Below are 18210 nucleotides of genomic sequence, written 5' to 3' on the forward strand. Positions count from 1 at the left end.
TGTAGATTAATACGTATCTTTATTTTGGACATATCCACGTCTTGTATTGCATTTGAATGTCCAATATTGCAAAAAATTGTATGTCTAGACTGTATTTAACCATTATATTGCTTCAATGAAACTTTCAAAGAGTTTCATAGAAGAAATACAATGATTTTTATAAAGTTATAGATTTTAATATTTTGTTTAATTTAAAAACAGATTTTACTTAAATATATCAATCTGGCTGGATTTTTTTTAAATAGAAGTTAGTGATTTCAGTAAAATTTCTAGAATTTTTCAAATAAAAGGAATGTAAATATTGTTATATTCTTCTTGTAGCTGAATCTTAGCTAAATCACTGGTCAGTTTTATATAGCATTCTCTTAATGTCAAGGATATGATTCAAGAAAAAGTTTGTGTATTCACACATGATATAGATAATGCATTTGAATTGAATGTCTTTTCATCTTTGTTTCAATTATAAATTTATGAAAGGATTTAGAGAATTATTAGTAGTTCTTTATATATAATGATTGATGATTACATTTGCATTACTTTAATTTATTATTTAAATAAAATTACAATGCTCCTTACTAATATGTTTTTTTGTTTTGTTTTTAAAGGAAACTTTTTATTGGTGGAATTAGCTGGGACACTGAATCAAGTAAGTGAAATTTTTAATTTTATTTTTCCTTTTGTTTCATGTTGGAGTTTGATTAATTTTATTTATTTATTGGGCAACTATGTTCCAAAACTAGAATCTCTACTTAAAAACCTGATGATGAAGGCTTATCAATCAGGCCAAAAACATTTGTTTTAATTAAAGTTAATTGCTGGAAAAGTGTGTTTAGTGTCTTTATATACTGTGGTCGTTCTAGCTTCAACTATTATGGATCTTCAGGTTCTCAAGCTAGAATGGAAAACAACTTTTAAAATACAATAGAATAATTTGAATTATATTACATAATGCATGTGGAAGAGTTGAATATACAAATTGGTTTAATATTTAACATAAAATTAAAAATAAAAACCTAAAGAGTAGTTAAAATAAAATTGATTATAAATTATTTTCTTTAGCTTTTTGTAGTATTTTTATTTTAAATTATTTATTAAATATTAATTTAATCATAATTATTATATTTAATAAGAGATGGCACCTAACATCTGCCTCTAGTAACAAATTATTTAGAATTTAATTATTAAGTAGTGGAAAAATAGCCCTGTTTAATCCGACAGTTGTTTGACGTATTACTAAAATGTCGGGCTTCGGAATGTTATATAAATGAGTAAAGATATAACAAAAGAAGTTTAAAATTAATATACATGTGATAATAACAAAAAGAGATGATAAATTATACTAGAAAAACTTCAAGCAAAATCCTCCGTGCATGCAACAACGGTACCATGTCTCTACTGTTAATTGCTGTCCCTTTACAAAGTGTCTTACAGATTTCAAGTATTATCAAATACTTTGTGCATTGACTCCATCTCATCTAATGTATTAGATGTGTCCATCAAAAAAGATACCAATTACCTCAGCATTCTTTACCTCTGACCAGGCAAAGGATGCTGAGGAAATTATAGTCAAGCATTTTCTGAGTGAGTCTTGCCATTATTTGATCCTAGTATGCAGAGATCTGCACGTGACACTTATATATTCATAGGAATGATCTATTATCTTTTCTGACATAGCACACATTAACCCAGACAAGAAGTGTGAATATTTACAATGATCTGTCATGATGTCATGGTATTGAGTAAAGGAGGAGATATTTCATTTACAGGATATTTGTCTTTCCTGAATAAAGAGAATATATTTGGGCTCCTTTTATATGCAATTTGAAAGTTGGAGCATTGTGCTATAGCTTTGTAGGTCCCATTCAACAGTTTGCTGTAGGTGACAGTTCTGTAGGGTTTATCTCCTCTGAGCTGGAACTTAATTGAGACCAATAGCATTATATTAAATGCAATTAAATGCTGTTTGTTAGATTAAAATAAATCATGTTTATGAGAGAAGTTATATTGTCTTGTCATATGACAAGATTTTAGGTAAAATCTTGGAAAGATATTTTCAAAGTTGTACTGTACATGTGTGTTTCATGGAGTTATATCTGAAAATAGTGTTTCTATAGTGCCTAAAAAATGTCTGTTTTACCACTAGAGTCTATTTCTGCCTGTTTTCAGTTATTGGTTTAGTATAAGAGAGGTTCAATATGTTGATATTTCAGTCTGAAAATAACTAACAACTAAGGTCTTACCATAGAATAATTTAGTCTCAAGATTGAGAATTATGAAAAGTGTAAAAGTAAAAAGGGCTACTTATGTAGGACACAGCAATGCCTAAAATCAGGATTCAAAGGATTTCTTAGTTTTCCAATGTTTACATGAATAATTCCAACATTGACAACCAATGGCAAAATAATCTATTGAAAAACAATTTAACTTACCTAAAGCATTCATATGAATGGAAATTTCTTGATTCTCCTTGGATATCATCTGGCTTTTGTATAATGATTATTCGGGTTTTGTTTTTAATTTTCAACTGTTTTGCTGCTACGGGCCAAAATTTTTCTGTCAATCCAGGAAATATCATAAACTAAAAAATTGTTTGGATGTTATGAACTGATTTCCAGCTATGAGGTGTATTAAACAACAGAAGTATCGTTTTTCTGAGTGGTCTCAGTTGGATGGCTGAATGGTCAATGCTAGTGGAAGATTTGTAGATTAAACATCTCTCAGCACAAGTTTTCTTGTTAAAGTGACTGCATTGAGTGCTGCTAAACTAGAAGCTAATTTAACCACTTTTCCATTTAGCATTTTTTTTCCATTAGCATATTTTAAATTTCTAAGTTTTTAAAGAAGAAAACAATGTTTAGAAACATAACCAAACAATTACCTTAAATAATCGGGCTATAACTCTGTTCATTTAATGATTAATACTAAATAATTTGCTACTAGAGGTAGATGTTAGGTGCCATCTCTTAACAACTAAATTATTAATTAAATTATCTGGAAGAAAAGAACTGGCCTCGGGGCAGGGCTTGTTTGGTTATGTTTTTATATACAGTAAAACCTGTCTATGGTGACCACCCACAGTTCCTTCAAAAAGTGGTCTTTTAGATAGGTGGTCGTCCAATACAGGTGGTGCTGTAAGGTGCTGTAATACCGTATTTCCGTACGTATTTTGTGCACTTATTAGCCATTTCTACTAAGCAAAACTCAAGGTGAGAAAAATAAGCGAATTTTTCAGCGATAGAGCTATATTGGTATTGTATTTTATTTTTATCGGATAACTCAATTTACAAGAGTTGTCATGATTTTATAAGACTGATTTAATACCACCATTTTAAAGATTAATACAATACTTGCATTTTCTCAATTATAATGCACACTTTCTTTTTTCTAATTAATTCAACCTGGTTCTTTTTGTTCGCTCCTCAGTAGTGTTGCCACCTTTTCAAAATTGCTAACCTGGACGGCAGATCAGGTTTATTCGAACAGAAGTTCCTGATGCATGCGCAATATTATTTTACCATGCAAAGAATAACATGCACACCAGTTCTAAACCAGTTAGGGACTTGTGTAGGAACTGAACTTAAATTAAGAAATGAAATAACTTAGATTTATAACTTCCCTTTACTCAACACCGGAAGATAGTCAGTTACGTACCTCTAAAAACCTGTTACCGGTGAGTAACAGGTAAAGACCTAATTCATTATATCGGGAGGGGGAAACGTTGTTGAGATGGGTCCGAACAATAGTTTAAACCGGATATATTTATGGAAGTGGTCGCTTATTACAGTTGTTGTATGTTGTTTTGGATCAAAAATCTATGCCCGCGGTTGCATTACACAGGTGGTCGTTTAATACGGGTAACTTATACGAAGACTCTATGTATAAACTATTCAGTGCCAGAAATTTTTGCCCGTTTTGACAGGTGCCCATCGAATGCAGGTGGTTACCTAAACAGTTTTCACTGTATATATAAACGTTGTTTAAGTATATCAAACATCACAAAGCCCCCGGTGTGTGTATATATATATACATACAGGTATACCACGAGTTATGTCATTCTCGATTATACGTTGTTTGTAAAAAAGTATGTGGAAAAATAAAAATCAAGTTTAAGTCATTTTATTCGACTTTACATTCGTCCGCCACAAATATTGAAGTCGTAATATCATTAGAAAAACGTTAAAGGCACATAAAATTATATTAAAATATGTACATTTACAGCAAATGTTAATATAATCATCATAATCCTAGAGAACAAAACACGAAAACATCTGTGTTTGTGTTGTCGTCTTATTTAGTGGTCTTTAAGTGCTCATTATTGGCGTTTTCCATCGTAGTTTCGACTTACATCGTAACTACACAAGTAAATTTGACTTACGTCGCCTCTCCTGGAACCAATTACCGATGTAAGGTGAGGTATACCTATATATATATATATAGGGCATTGTGATGTTTGCTATACTTAAACAATGTTTTGTTTTAATTTAATGCAAATGAAAATTTTTTGATACCAAAACTGCCTTTGATTTCTAATGATTTAGGGGTATTTAAGTTTGGAGAATGAAGTAAATGAAACATTTGAGGTTTTTTTTAATAAGTTAAATTTATTTGAATTGATGGCATCAAAACAGAAATTTTATTTAAATTGTATACATTTGTGGTAAATTTAATGATAAATTTACTATCAAAAATCATAAGAACTATACAATATTATGTAATACAATATACTCATACAAATATGTAGTACATAATTTTTATCGAAGGGTTATCGTACACTTGAAACCTTTAATGCCTTATATGCCTCCTAAAATGCATTTCAACCCCAGTATATAAGGCATTAAAGATTTCAATTGTATGATAACCCTTCAATAAAAATTATGTACTATGTATTTGTATAAGTATATTGTATTATATATTAAATAAGTTATTAAGGGCTAATTGATATAAATAAGAATTGTGTCTTTTTAAAAATTTAAATTTACAGTCTCTGGTTGGTTAAGTTTTCTTTAGTTGTTAAATTTATCCTTTATTTAACTTTTTAACACTGCCTTTTATTATAATTTCAAAAAGTATCGTGCATATTTAAATTTTTGTCATAGACACGTTTATTTAGCTATATTATATTTTATTAGAAAAGTTTATCTATTTATTTTATTAAATGTTTTATACACTATTTATAGCTATTATTGTACCTTCAAAAAGTTTAAAAATTCATATTTTATTTTTTAACACGTTAGACATTCCACAATTTTTAAGTAACTGCCTGGAGAAACTTTGTAAATAACAATCAAATGATGTTGATTTAAGTTAGACTAAAACTATTCTAAGAAGTTTATGATAGACTGTTCTGTGATGTTTTCTTCACATAATAACAGCCTGATTTTAGTATATTTTTTAAACTAATGAAATAATGTATAATGTCAAATTAAAGAAAGAAAATAATAAAGCATGTTTATTTGTATAAAATTCTACTAAAATTATCAAATTGGATATACAGTAATACTTCAGATGTGAATAAATGTAATGAAAATCTTTCTGTAGCATTTTTTCTAATATTTATAAAATATTTTAATGAAGGGCATATGGGACAAAACTGATGTCTGAAAAATCATTGTCTCATGAAATCATACTATGTCACTTTTAATAAATTTTTGACTTGGAACTTTAAACAGATATGTTGACTTTATGCAGTAAGATGTACAATTAGACACAAAACATTTTCTATCTGTTTAAAAAGAAATGATAATATAATGCTAAAAATAAATACAGTCGAGTCCTCATAAGTCGACACCCCAAGGGGAAATGAAAATGTGTTGAGTTATCTGATATGATGACTAGAGCAAAGTTGGAAAAAACCACAATACTGCAATTAGGAAAATCCAGTAGTGAAATGTACCTCTGTGATTGTCCATCACTGGCACTAAAGTTGGTTTCTACTCCAAGTACCCCAGCAATTTCCATCGCCTTTTGTTTCGGTATGGGTCCCGAAACGGGAAGATTCGACGAACAAATTTGCTTTAGCCAACGTACGAGAGCATCTTCGACATCTGTTTCTCTGGTGTTTGAAACAGCCGCAACAAAAATCCAAGAAAAAGTTTCTTAATTTTTTTTTTTCTTTGGGATTCTCACCAATGTTGTTTTTGGAAGGTTTTTTTTGTTTTGCAAATTTGACTCGCAAAGTTTTCTTGCATTCAAATTCGGACACAAGTTCGTACTTTTTCTCCATCATAAGCGTTGTTAGTTTTCGGACCCTCATTTCTAACAGAAATGCGAAACACCTGCTACAAATAACGCACGACATGAGAAAATGCAAAATCGGATTCTGCTGTGACATTGATGTAGATTGCATATTTTCTTTTTGTTTATCTGTTACTATTTTATATATAAAAATACATAAAATCTTAAGGCATTTTTATTAATATGTATATATTAATAAATAAGTCAACTCCCCTCCTGAAAAAATGAGTTCACACTGCGTAGTGTGGTGTAAACTCATTTTTTCAGGAGGGGAGTCGACTTATTTATTAATAAAGACATTTTTATTAATATGTATAACATTTTATGTATTTTTATATATAAAATAGTAATTGCATATTTTCTTTTTGTTTATCTATCTACATCAATGTCACAGCAGAATCCGATTTTGCATTTTCTCATGTCGTGCGTTATTTGTAGCAGGTGTTTCGCATTTCTGTTAGAAATGAGGGTCCGAAAACTAACAACGCTTACGATGAAGAAAAAGTACGAACTTGTGTCCGAATTTGAATGTAAGAAAACTTTGCGAGCCAAATTTGCAAAACAAAAAAAACCTTCCAAAAACAACATTGGTGAGAATCCCAAAGAAAAAAGAGGAAATTAAGAAACTTTTTCTTGGATTTTTGTCGCAGCTGTTCAAACCAGAGAAAGTCACCGTACAAAGCTGTCGAAGATGCTCTTGTACGTTGGCTAAAGCAAATTTGTTTGTCGAATCTTCCTGTTTCGGGACCCATACTGAAACAAAAGGCGATGGAAATTGCTGGAGTACTTGGAGTAGAAACCAACTTAAGTGTCAGTTATGGATGGTCACAGAGGTACATTGCACTACTGTATTTTCCTAATTGTAGTTTTTTTTTTCTTTTTGTTTCAAATTTGCTTAAGTCATCATATTGGATAACTCGACATATTTCACTTTTCCTTGGGGTGTCGACTTATGTGGACGCGACTGTGTATGTTAATATTTGCTACATGATACTTTCTCCATTATAAAACACTTTTCAGCTATGTTTTTAACCTGAAGTTAATTATGTATTCACTTCAGGTTAATCCACTGACAGAAAATCATCAGGAAATACAAAAGGATCGAATATACGTAACATGATGCTGTTTCTGACAAATTCCCATTTGACGAATTGCTCTGCCAGTTCTTTTTTCAATGGACTTGTCACATACTGTACTAGTATGTAACAAGTTCATTGAAAAAACAAACAAACAAACAACTTGATAAATTTTTAAAAAATACGTGACTATTTCAGTTGTATTTCTCTTATGTTGTTCAAATGTAAAGTATCAAATATAAAGTAAATTGAAACTTCTTTAAGAATTTCACATCCAAATTTAGTTGTGCAGTGTTAATTTGTGCTCTACACTACTTTTGTGATGAGTACATTCATTCTGAAATCAATTCAAAATAGTTTCTCTTATGCTTTTCTCACTTATATTTTTCTCAGTTTCCTTGAAAAATGTATAAATGTGGTTCAACTATGTTTAAGTAATAACATTTTTATTAAAGAGTTGGGTACTAGGAGAGGTTACCTGTAACTACTGAAGGCCATTTGGGAAATTCGTTAGCCTATGTGAAGTTGTGATATCTCATATGTTGTAAGACATGAGACAATTTTCTTTGACAAAAGTTTTGTTTTACATGCCATAAAATACAGTAATTCATTTGTACAATTAAGTTTTTATTGATGTGTAATTACTACAATCATGTCAATAAATATTGTTATTGAAATAGTCAAATAGATTACAGAGGACTCCCGTTTTTATGACTAATGCAAATTTTCTATTATAAATTGTGAAATTTCATATTATATTTTTTTATTAACATCTTTTGTGATATTACATATTATTAGTGTTAAAAAGTTCTCAGAATTCAATTTTATTATGAATTGTATTTTTGATAATATTTAGATATCATTTTCCTGTAGTTATATCCTTGTCAGCAAGTGTAAAGTTCCTGGAAGCAGTTGTTCTTGAAAATCATTGTGGATTAAATAACCTTTTCAACATTTTTTAATAATCTTGTCAGCATCCTTTCAAAACATGTTTAGTTTGAATTAAAATAATCATAGTGTTTGGTGAAGAGAGTAATGGAGATGCTCCACCATTGTTATGTTTTACATAGGTTGTTATTAGTAAACATACTCATTAGCCAGACAGATCTGTGTGCTAGTGTTGCAATGAAACCACAGATTACTGGATCATTTTCATCAAAAATCATTCTTCAGATGGATCAGCACATTTGTTTGTTTCCTTGGTAATTGTTCATTCTCTGGTGTAGATGGGGAAAAAGTTTTAAGCATTTCCAGGGAATTATTTAATGTCTTATTTTTGCTTTTGTTCTGTTTGAATTTTTTACTCAAAACAACAACAGAGACATACATATTCAGAGGACCCTTGCTAGCGTTATGGGTTATAAAGAAAGAACAGATTTCATTTCTATTGACAATCTGGTCAAGAAAAGAGTCATCTTTATAGCAATATTGATCAAATTACTTAACTAAAAATGCCCATGTTTCTTTCTGGTCTGTAGTCAACAGTCACAATGATGTATTAAATATGAAACACAAAACATGTTTAACATTATCATGCAAACTGTATGGACAACTTCCAATAAAAATCCCAACTACAAATATGATCTCTTCAACACCACCTTTCTAAAATTATAATTTATTCAACTCTGATGCTGTTTGCATTATTTGTTGGAAATGATGGCTGGCTCATAAAGATTATTATTTGATATTTTGTGGCAGTCTTTTTCTCACCACTTTGATGATCCAGTAAAGTGAAATAGACAATCCTTTTGGTACCACTTCACTTCTCTACTACACTATCTTCTCAACCTCTTTGTCTCTCTAGATGATGCTTTTGTCTTATGCCGGCTAAAGCATTTGATGGTGATTTCTTTAACATAAAAGCTTTGTTTTACGAAAGAAAAAACATTTCTATTTCAAAAAATGAGTGTATGCAATGCATTCAAGATAAGAATAATTAGTTGTTTGGGTGATCATTTAATTCCAGATCACATTGTCAACTTAATGTAACAATTAGATCATTTTTCTATTGTCATTGAAAAACTGCCATTTAAGATAAACAATTCCTTAATTTCTCCAGATTTAAAGCTATTTGTAGCATGTTTTTATGTTTTGTTATTGGTATTGTTGTAGCAGGGGTGGCATATGTCTTCGAGACATTGTCAGATTTAATGTATTTAAAAAGAAATTAATAACGATTGTTGCCAAGTACCATTTCAGGAAATTTTTGAGGTGCTAACTTACTGTCTAGTTTAAACTATATTTCTAGAATTTGACTTTTACTTTGACATTAACATAAAACAATATAGCAGACTCCCCACTTTTAAGTGTGATCTTTTAATTAAAATACTTAAAATTATTTTGTGTGTGATTTTTAAATTTTCTAAAAATATCTATTATTTTTTAAGAGGATTTAAAAGAATACTTTAGCAAATTTGGAGAAATCATAGACGTCAATATAAAAACAGATCCCAACACCGGAAAATCTCGAGGATTTGGTTTCGTAACATTCACAAATCAAGAGGCGGTCGAAACAGTGAGTTTTTTTAAATTAATAATTATATTTTATTTTTTATAATGAAAAAGATGATAAACGAAACAACAATTTTATATGTTAGGTTCTCAAAACAAGTTCTCATGCAATTAAAGGAAAACAGGTCGATCCAAAAAGAGCCAAAGCTCGGCCAGGAATTAAAAAAATCTTTGTGGGAGGTTTAGAAGCAGATTTTCCTGAAGCAGATATTAGAGCTTATTTTGAAAAATATGGAAAGGTGGATTAAAAGTGTTAGAAATTTTAAATCTACAGTTAAAAAAATAAATAAGAATATATATAATTATTCTTAATTTTATTTCAGATTGAAAATATAGAGCTTCCTTTTGACAAAGTAAAAAATCAGAGGAGACAGTTTTGTTTTATCACCTTCGAAGCAGAAAATGCCGTAGAAGAAGTCTGTAAACAGCCTAAACAGAAGATAGGCAATAAAGAATGTGATATCAAGAAAGCAACACCAAAACCCGATCCCAGATTCATGCGTGGTGGCTGGGGTTTTGCATGGGGTATACCTAGAAGTGGAATCATGGGAAGAGGCAGAGGTCGTGGGGGTAGAGGTAAGTTGATAGAAAATAAAGAATAAACTTTCAAAATATACCTATAAATTTCTAATTTAACATGTGAATGCATTATTTTTTGGGTCTATAAAATTGACATTCTGTAATTTCATGTAGGCAATCTGTGTTGTGCATATATGTTTCAGAAAATTCCTAGAATGGAAATAAAATCTTTTTCATAATCTGTATCACTGTATTCCCTGCATGAGCCAGAGCAGCCGGTTGAAAGCATGACACGGGTATGCAGTTTAGAAAGTGAAAATTATAAAAATGTTATTTTTTTTTTTTTGCTTCAAATCTTATATATATGACTGATATAAATAACCAAACCTGAATATTCTACAATAATGAAATCATTAAGTACCAGATTATTTGGACTGTGATTCAGTTCACTGTAGATGTAATTTTGATGATAAATTCTAAAATAAACATGAAAAAAAATTGAATAGAAGATATAATAAAATATTCAATGGGACAGAAATTTAAATTAAAATAAATTCAAAAATTTTTTAAAAAGATTGAGATTTATCCTTGTATTTAAAAAAAAAATGTTATGGCTTTAGTGGCAGTAAACACATTTAAACAATACCCATAACTAGGATAGAATTATTTATTCTCACTCTCATTATACAACTATAAGTCACCTATCACGTGCATTTTGCCAAACTTATGATGTTTTGGTCTCTTCGGTGATACAATTCAATCCGCACGCAGTGCATTTGTAGTTAACAAATCTCTCCTAACATGAATAGAAGATAATTTTAATAGTGATGTGATGGTTGTTGGAGAGTCAATACTCAGCTCTAAAATTTAAATGAATCTACATACATCAAGGAACACCGGGGATGTAACAACACTTTCTGGAACCTTTTACCGGTGTTAGACGCAAAACGAAAAAATTTCCGTTAACGTTTTCGAACTTTGTAGTTCTTCTTCAGACGGTAAAAAACGAGGAACGCAGATCGAATAAAAGAACGAGTTATTTTTAAACCGAAATCGAATGCTTCACGATGCAGCTGGTCAGACATGCGCATACGGTGCAAGCAGATGGCGATTAAAGGTCCGTGTCGATGAGGGTCTGCCAGGCGGTGGACAAATTGAGTTCCTCTTTATAATTAATGCAGGTGGCGGTGCGGCTGTGTTTGTAAATGGAGATAGCCTCCAACCACCTCAGATGTTCAGGGTGAGGCGATGCGATGATAAGCCTGGCTTGGTTGAGGGCCGCTTCGATGTCCGGATCGGTGGCGTAAGTTGAGAGTGCCGTAGAATTTCTCTCATGCAGAATATCAGCATTGTGCTCACGTAATCTGATCCCCAAAGATCTCTTGGTTGAGCCGATGTAAACAAGGTTTCTGTCAAACCTGTGATCCTTAAGAGGAATGGAATAAACGCCCGGAAGCCTGTTGGGGTCGGGGGATCCTTCCCGTTACGGAGTATGTCCAAGATGGTGGGACGTCTTCTGTATGCGATCTTAATACGGCGCTTGCGGGTAATCTTCTTATATAACGTCGCCACATACGGATTATACGTGACGGGGATCCGTGACTCATCTTCAGGTTGATTGGTGAGACGGGATCGGATGTCGGAGATACGTTCTGTGCGACGGTGACGATTAACCAATCTGTTAACGAGCTTGTGGTATCCGTGGATGGTCGCTACGCGTCTGACATGCTCCAATTCGGTGGCCAGTGCTGCTGGAGTGGACGAATGCGAAAACGCCCTCTTAATTAAGGTGTTGAAAGCGGCGGACTTGTATTGGAATGGGTCACATGACCCAACAGGGATGTAGAGAGAGGGCGTACCAGGTTTACGGTAGACCGAAGTGTGTATATATGGGCCTTCAATGCTGATGTTTAGATCTAAGAAATGGACCCCAGTGCTGTTAGCTTGTTCTAATTCCACAGTCAAGCCATAAGGGTTGTCATTAACCGCTTCCACGAATGCCGACACATCAGGTATATTTCTCCATAATATGATGATGTCGTCGATATACCTTTTGTATAACATGATGTCAGGAAGATAGTGCGGCAGGACCTTATGTTCCAATTGTCTGATGACCATCTCGCACAAGTCTCCAGCTACCGGGCTCCCCATAGGGACCCCTCTTTTCTGTGCGTAAACAGCTCCATTGAACATGAAGAACGAGTCATAGCACAGCATATGGGCCATCTCCAGTACTTGTTTGTGCAAAGTGCAGTCTCCAACAATACTGAGGAGGAGGTCCCCAAGAGTGCAAAATGCTGGGGGGAGCTCCAGTGATGGATACAAAGATTTAAAATCCAAAACGGTGATGAATATTGGAGGAGAGGGAAGATCCTTAAGGATAGAAATGAGGTCCACAGAGTTAGCGATGTTGAACGAGTAGCCCTCCATTAGGGGGGCTATCAATGAGTGTGCGGCCCTTTTCGAGTTTACGAGTAGGGGCTCTAGCTTTATCCACCACCGGTCGTAATTGCCGACCTTGTTTATGTGTCTTGGCGAATGCGAAGAGCCTCGGCGTGTCGGGGGAGTCAACAACAATGTTGCCCAATTCCAGGCGTTTAATTAGCTTCGAACGGGCTAGTCTCTTGACCTTAGATTGCAGTTTGTCTACCATATCATCTGCCACCTTGTCGCACTGTGTGAGATTAAGGTATGGTAAAAAATACCTTAATGTGAGAATTAAGGTATTTTTTACCGTCTGAAGAAGAACTACAAAGTTCGAAAACGTTAATAGAAATTTTTTTGTTTTGCGTCTAACACCGGTAAAAGGTTCCAGAAAGTGTTATTTAAATGAATGTTTAATTAATATAAATTTTAAGATTTGTACACTACAGTTTATTATTTTTTATATCATATTTAATCTTGATTTTGCTAGCAAAGTGGTAGAAAATAAAGCTGTTGTGCATAATCTCTGTCCTTCCTTAATCTTGAGAATGGTATTAGATATATGATCTTGACTTTCATCTATGGAAAGCTTAGGGGATGGAGGCTCCAATTAACTATACAGTCAAACCTGTTTTTATGCAGTCTTTTTATGTGCAATTTTTTTTATGCGAATTTTTAATATGTGCGGTTTCTTTTGTGCAATTTTTTATTTGTGCGGTATAGTTGGCGACTAGTCTCGTGCGATTTGTCATGTCTCACGTTGACTTATTATAGCTAAATAAACTTATTATAGCATAAATGAACTTATTATAGTAATATTATTGCGTGAATATGCGAAAAATGAAATAATTTACTTTTTAAGTCAACAAAACACCTGGACAAAAATATGTAAAACAGACGATAGACCAGACGATGCAGTCAAGTGCTGACATCTGTTGTCAATAAATTCTATTTCGTACGGTTTTGAGTTATTTTCTATGTGAGACTTTTTTTTATGCGGTCCCTGTTGATCGCATAAAAAAATATTTTTTTAATTGTGTTGCGAAAACTATTTTTTACAGCCATTTGTGAAGTTTCGTGCGATTTTTTTTTTTTTTTTTAATGCATTTTTTAATGCGGTTCCTATCCCCCGCATAAAAACAGGTTTGACTGTATATGAACTTCTGGTTTTCATTGGAAGTCATTTGGGGATTTCAGTTCAAAAATTTTCCCCAGAATGGAGTTACATAGATGACTGCCAGAACTCTGTTGTTGTTGTTGGCAAAAGTATGACATATAGGGGCAAGACTACTAATTTGAGATCAACAGCTTATATTTTAAATTAAATAAATTAAAAAATATGATTGTCACAATGCTGGGCTACAATTTTTCATGTCACAATAATTTTGCCTGTTTTATTCATTAAAATTCACTTTGACTGTTGATTTTATTACAGTAATTTCTAAATGGTTTTCTTGGAGAAAATTAATCAGCTTTCCAGATAAAAGTTCAAGTGGAAGTGTGTAATAATAATTAAAGCAAGGACTAATGCACAGAAAAGAGAGAGAACTAAAGGCAAGGCAAGCATATATATGTCTTGAGTTTTTGAGAAAATGAGTGGTTTTGAGAAAAATTGCGATGACATACAAATGTCTGCAGCACATGAAGGACTTTTCACATTTTCTAAAGACGTCCTTGGTGACTTAGATGAAGAAAAACTATTTGATAATTTTTAAGCAAAAAGAAAATTCAAAAACTCACGCCAAGTTTTGTATAGAGTCTGGATGAAAAATTCACTGAGTTTAGTGTTAATTAATGGTAAAGGAACTTTATTAATGCTGAACTCAGTGAATTTTTCATCCAGAAACTATTGATACCTTTGAATTTTAACTCATAATTAAAAAATTAATTCACAACCCCTTTCAAGTACACACTACATATAATTATTCATGAGAAATTATGATATGTATCTTTTCCATTTTAGTCTTTCTAACAAGTCACAGTATATTGCAGATTTTAATTATTGTTTACAAAATAAAAACTATGCTATCAAGAGTCACAGCAGTGTCACTACCTGCTAAGTAAAAAAAAAAATCACTGACTGACTGACTGACTATATATAGTCAGTCAGTGACACACACACACACAGAGGAATCAGAGTTGTTGATTTTCAGGGGTAAATTTTTCTGCCACTCAAATGTCTAAACTCTAAAGTAATTTCAAGTATCTGCTTTGAAAGATAATTGTTTTCTTAGGTAGTGTGCAAAATTTCAAGATTTTCTATAAAGTGGTTGCTAAAATATAAACAATTGAAAAGTTCAAATTTTTCCAAAAAAGCTGTATGTTCTTTTCTTTATCTGGCACTGTAATGCTCAGAGAGAACTACTGGGTCTAGGAAGCTCAAATTTTAAACCTAAGTCTTCCTTATTAAACTGTGAAACTTCTGTCAGTAGGTCAAATCATGGAGGTTTCCTATATAGCTATTTCAGTTTTATGACTCAATTTTATGCTTTATAAGCGTAAAATTGCACCAAATGAATAAATTTTAAGGCATAAAACGGCATAAATTTGAGCTTTTATTCTATATAATAAAACCAATTTATAATGATTTTACTAAATGGCGTATTGAAAGCATTCAGTTGGTGCCAACCGGACAGTTGTGTCATCATGTTAGGTTGCAACTTAACAACAATTTAAAATATATTTAGAGATAAACATAGATGACATCATTGTTTCTAACATCAAAGTTTACGGAGATTTCCTCTATGGCAATTTTGCTAAATTTTATAATTATAGGCCTAAATTAACATAAATGGACCATCTACAATCATGCCGATTTTCTCCCAAAGACTTTGTCGATTTCTATCTTTTCCAGGTTTTTCGGCCGAGGCAGTTCTGCCACATAGTTTTGTAGTCACATACAAAAAGGCCTTTTGTTCCATCCACAAGGAGATAGCCCGATGTAGTAAGCATACAGTTGTTTTTAGAAGAAACTGTATGATTTTTTCACTCCTTAGAAATGAAAAAGACCCCTTTGAGAGATAATAATGCCTCTGCTGAAACACCCAGAAAGTCTAGAAATCTTCAAAGCCTTTGGGAGAGGGACAGCTATCAACTTCAAGGAACAAACTGGAAAGCACTATTTGAACTTGCTTAATTTGGTGCATTGTATCTGATATGAGCAACTTTGCACATTCAATCTGTAATTTGAAAAAGTTCCAAGATTTTAATTTTTTGTTTTTCTATTCATGTACTATCATCAGTTAAACCTTTGTATGTCAATTTAACAATGGGCATTACACTAGTATGTTCAAAGAAAATAATGATTGGATAGAATGCAATGATACTATAGTAGAAAAAAGTAAATGGCCATGCAATGCAAAAACTCTGTACCTACTTATTCTTAGGAAAGTTTAAATACAACAGCTTATATGAAAATGAAAGTATTATTTATTACTTTCAAGAAATCATATCTGTATTCCTGTCAAAATAAAAACACTTTTAAACCTTCATTAACAAAAAATAAAAAAAAACAATTGATATCCAAACAAAAACATCCAAGATGTAAAAAACATTGCAGCAAGTAAAAACTTATGACAATTTAGATGATGGTCAACATTTTTCTTACAAGTTTTTCTATGGTAGATAAACTTGGCACTTGGAAGCAATTTGTAGACAATCATAATATGGGTAAAAATCTTGTGGGTGCTGTTTTGAAGTGCCAAGATTATCTTTACCGAAGAAGAACTTCTATCACAGTTTAGACGACATTCAAAATTTTTGTTAAGTTTATACTTGGCACAACTTTTTTACATCTCTGATGTTTTTGTTTGGATTATTTTTTTTCCTTTATCATCATTTATTATAATTGCCTTACTTTTATGTTGAATGTTAGGAGGGCATGTTTGCATGTATCATTGAATGTGTTGCAAAACTGCATAATGGAAATAATGGTGTAACCCACAAGTTATTTGTAAAGATGTTATTTCTGATTAGAATAATCATAAAATAAATGGCTATTTTTGTATACGTGATTTAATTGGTGTATTACCAGATTTATTATTATTTCAGGTGTAAATTGATAAAAATTTTGATAAGGAAATTACTATTGATAACAATCTAAATTGGCATTTTATTAGTTTCACAACTGAGTCTAAATTTCTGTTGGAAAAGTGGATGGCCAAAGATTTCGTTTTAACTGTTTATGTCAAAAGTATTTGCAGATATATTGGCAGCTAATTGAGATTATAACTAAAGTTAACTTAGGTCTTTAACTCAATTTAACATCAGAGGGAGCATGTAAAATCATAACTAATTTTTTGTAATATTTTTTATAGTTTTTGACCAGGAAAATATTAGTACTATAGACATAAATGCAGGCCATTATGTAATCTGCATGTACTTTTAAAAACTATAAAATTGCTTCTAGTATATCTAGAATACACACTTTTTTGATGTTTAAGTGCAATTTGTTCTGATTTGCAAATGCTCCTTTAGATGTGATTCAAACTGTTTTAAATGAATTCAAATTTCAATATATTTAATCTTCTTTCATCAGACAGTTTTCCTGCTGTTTTCTTAATATCGTAGAAATACAAGTGCCACATATCATAAAAATCATTCATTATAATGTAGACAAGTCTGTAATTGCATGTAAATGATGATATTCATATTTTATTATGGTAAATCTGTTAATCTGACCATTCCTTGCACATGTGGATGCTTGATATACCAAGTCTGGGCATTTGGTATTGTTTCTTTTTGAGGTAGGTGAGAAAGTAATACGACATGCAGTACTGTACACAGAAATGAAGTCGGGGTAAACAAAACGGGATGTGTGACGTGGCTAATGTTTTTGTGAAAATAGAAATGTGCAGGTACACTGGAGAGTTTACAATAGACAATTAATCCAGCAATGTAGATTAAGTTCTCTCATATAAAAGCAATTGTCTTTTAATATTTTATCAGGTTTTAATAATTAAAACTATTTTCAGGTGGTTATCAAAATCAAGGTTGGGCAAACCAAGCTTACGGTTATAACCAAGGATACGGAAACTATAATCAAGGAGGATACGGTGGCTACGGTAATTATAATTACGATTATAATTATGGGACTAGCTACAGCGGGTACAATGGTGGATACGACTACGGCGGATGGAATTACGGGCAGGGAGGTTACGGAGGAGGATACGGTACGTAACCAATTTACCGATAGTAATTTTCTCGATGCGCGCATTTGTTTTGTGTGGACGTGGCGGTGCACGCGTTTGCCCATAGCCCGGATGCGAACGGTTCCTCTTCGTGCTATAAAAGTTGTTTTGAGCATGTGAAAATATAATTTTGAAAGTTTCGTTAAACTATATTAAAAGTTCTTATTTTAAGTAATTAGTTGCATGTTTGTAAAATTTCTTTTTATAAATTATCTTACCTAAGCAAAGATTTCTAAAGTGTAAAATTTTGGTTCTTA

General features: G+C 32.0%; 1 protein-coding gene across 3 annotated transcripts in view; it reads left to right on the forward strand.

The window, feature by feature from the left end:
* Positions 1 to 18210, forward strand: part of LOC136979433 (RNA-binding protein squid-like) — a 61919-nt gene that overhangs the window by 41041 nt on the left and 2668 nt on the right. For all 3 annotated transcript variants that reach the window (XM_067275417.1, XM_067275418.1, XM_067275416.1), the window contains exons 2-6: positions 606 to 646; positions 9698 to 9825; positions 9908 to 10060; positions 10145 to 10397; positions 17738 to 17935. In XM_067275417.1, coding sequence (XP_067131518.1) covers positions 606 to 646; positions 9698 to 9825; positions 9908 to 10060; positions 10145 to 10397; positions 17738 to 17935 — 773 coding nt within the window. The remainder of the gene's footprint in view (positions 1 to 605; positions 647 to 9697; positions 9826 to 9907; positions 10061 to 10144; positions 10398 to 17737; positions 17936 to 18210) is intronic.

This window comes from Centruroides vittatus, unplaced genomic scaffold (genome assembly GCF_030686945.1).
Source record: "Centruroides vittatus isolate TY-2023 unplaced genomic scaffold, ASM3068694v2 contig_620, whole genome shotgun sequence".
Classification (NCBI taxonomy): Eukaryota; Metazoa; Arthropoda; class Arachnida; order Scorpiones; family Buthidae; genus Centruroides; species Centruroides vittatus.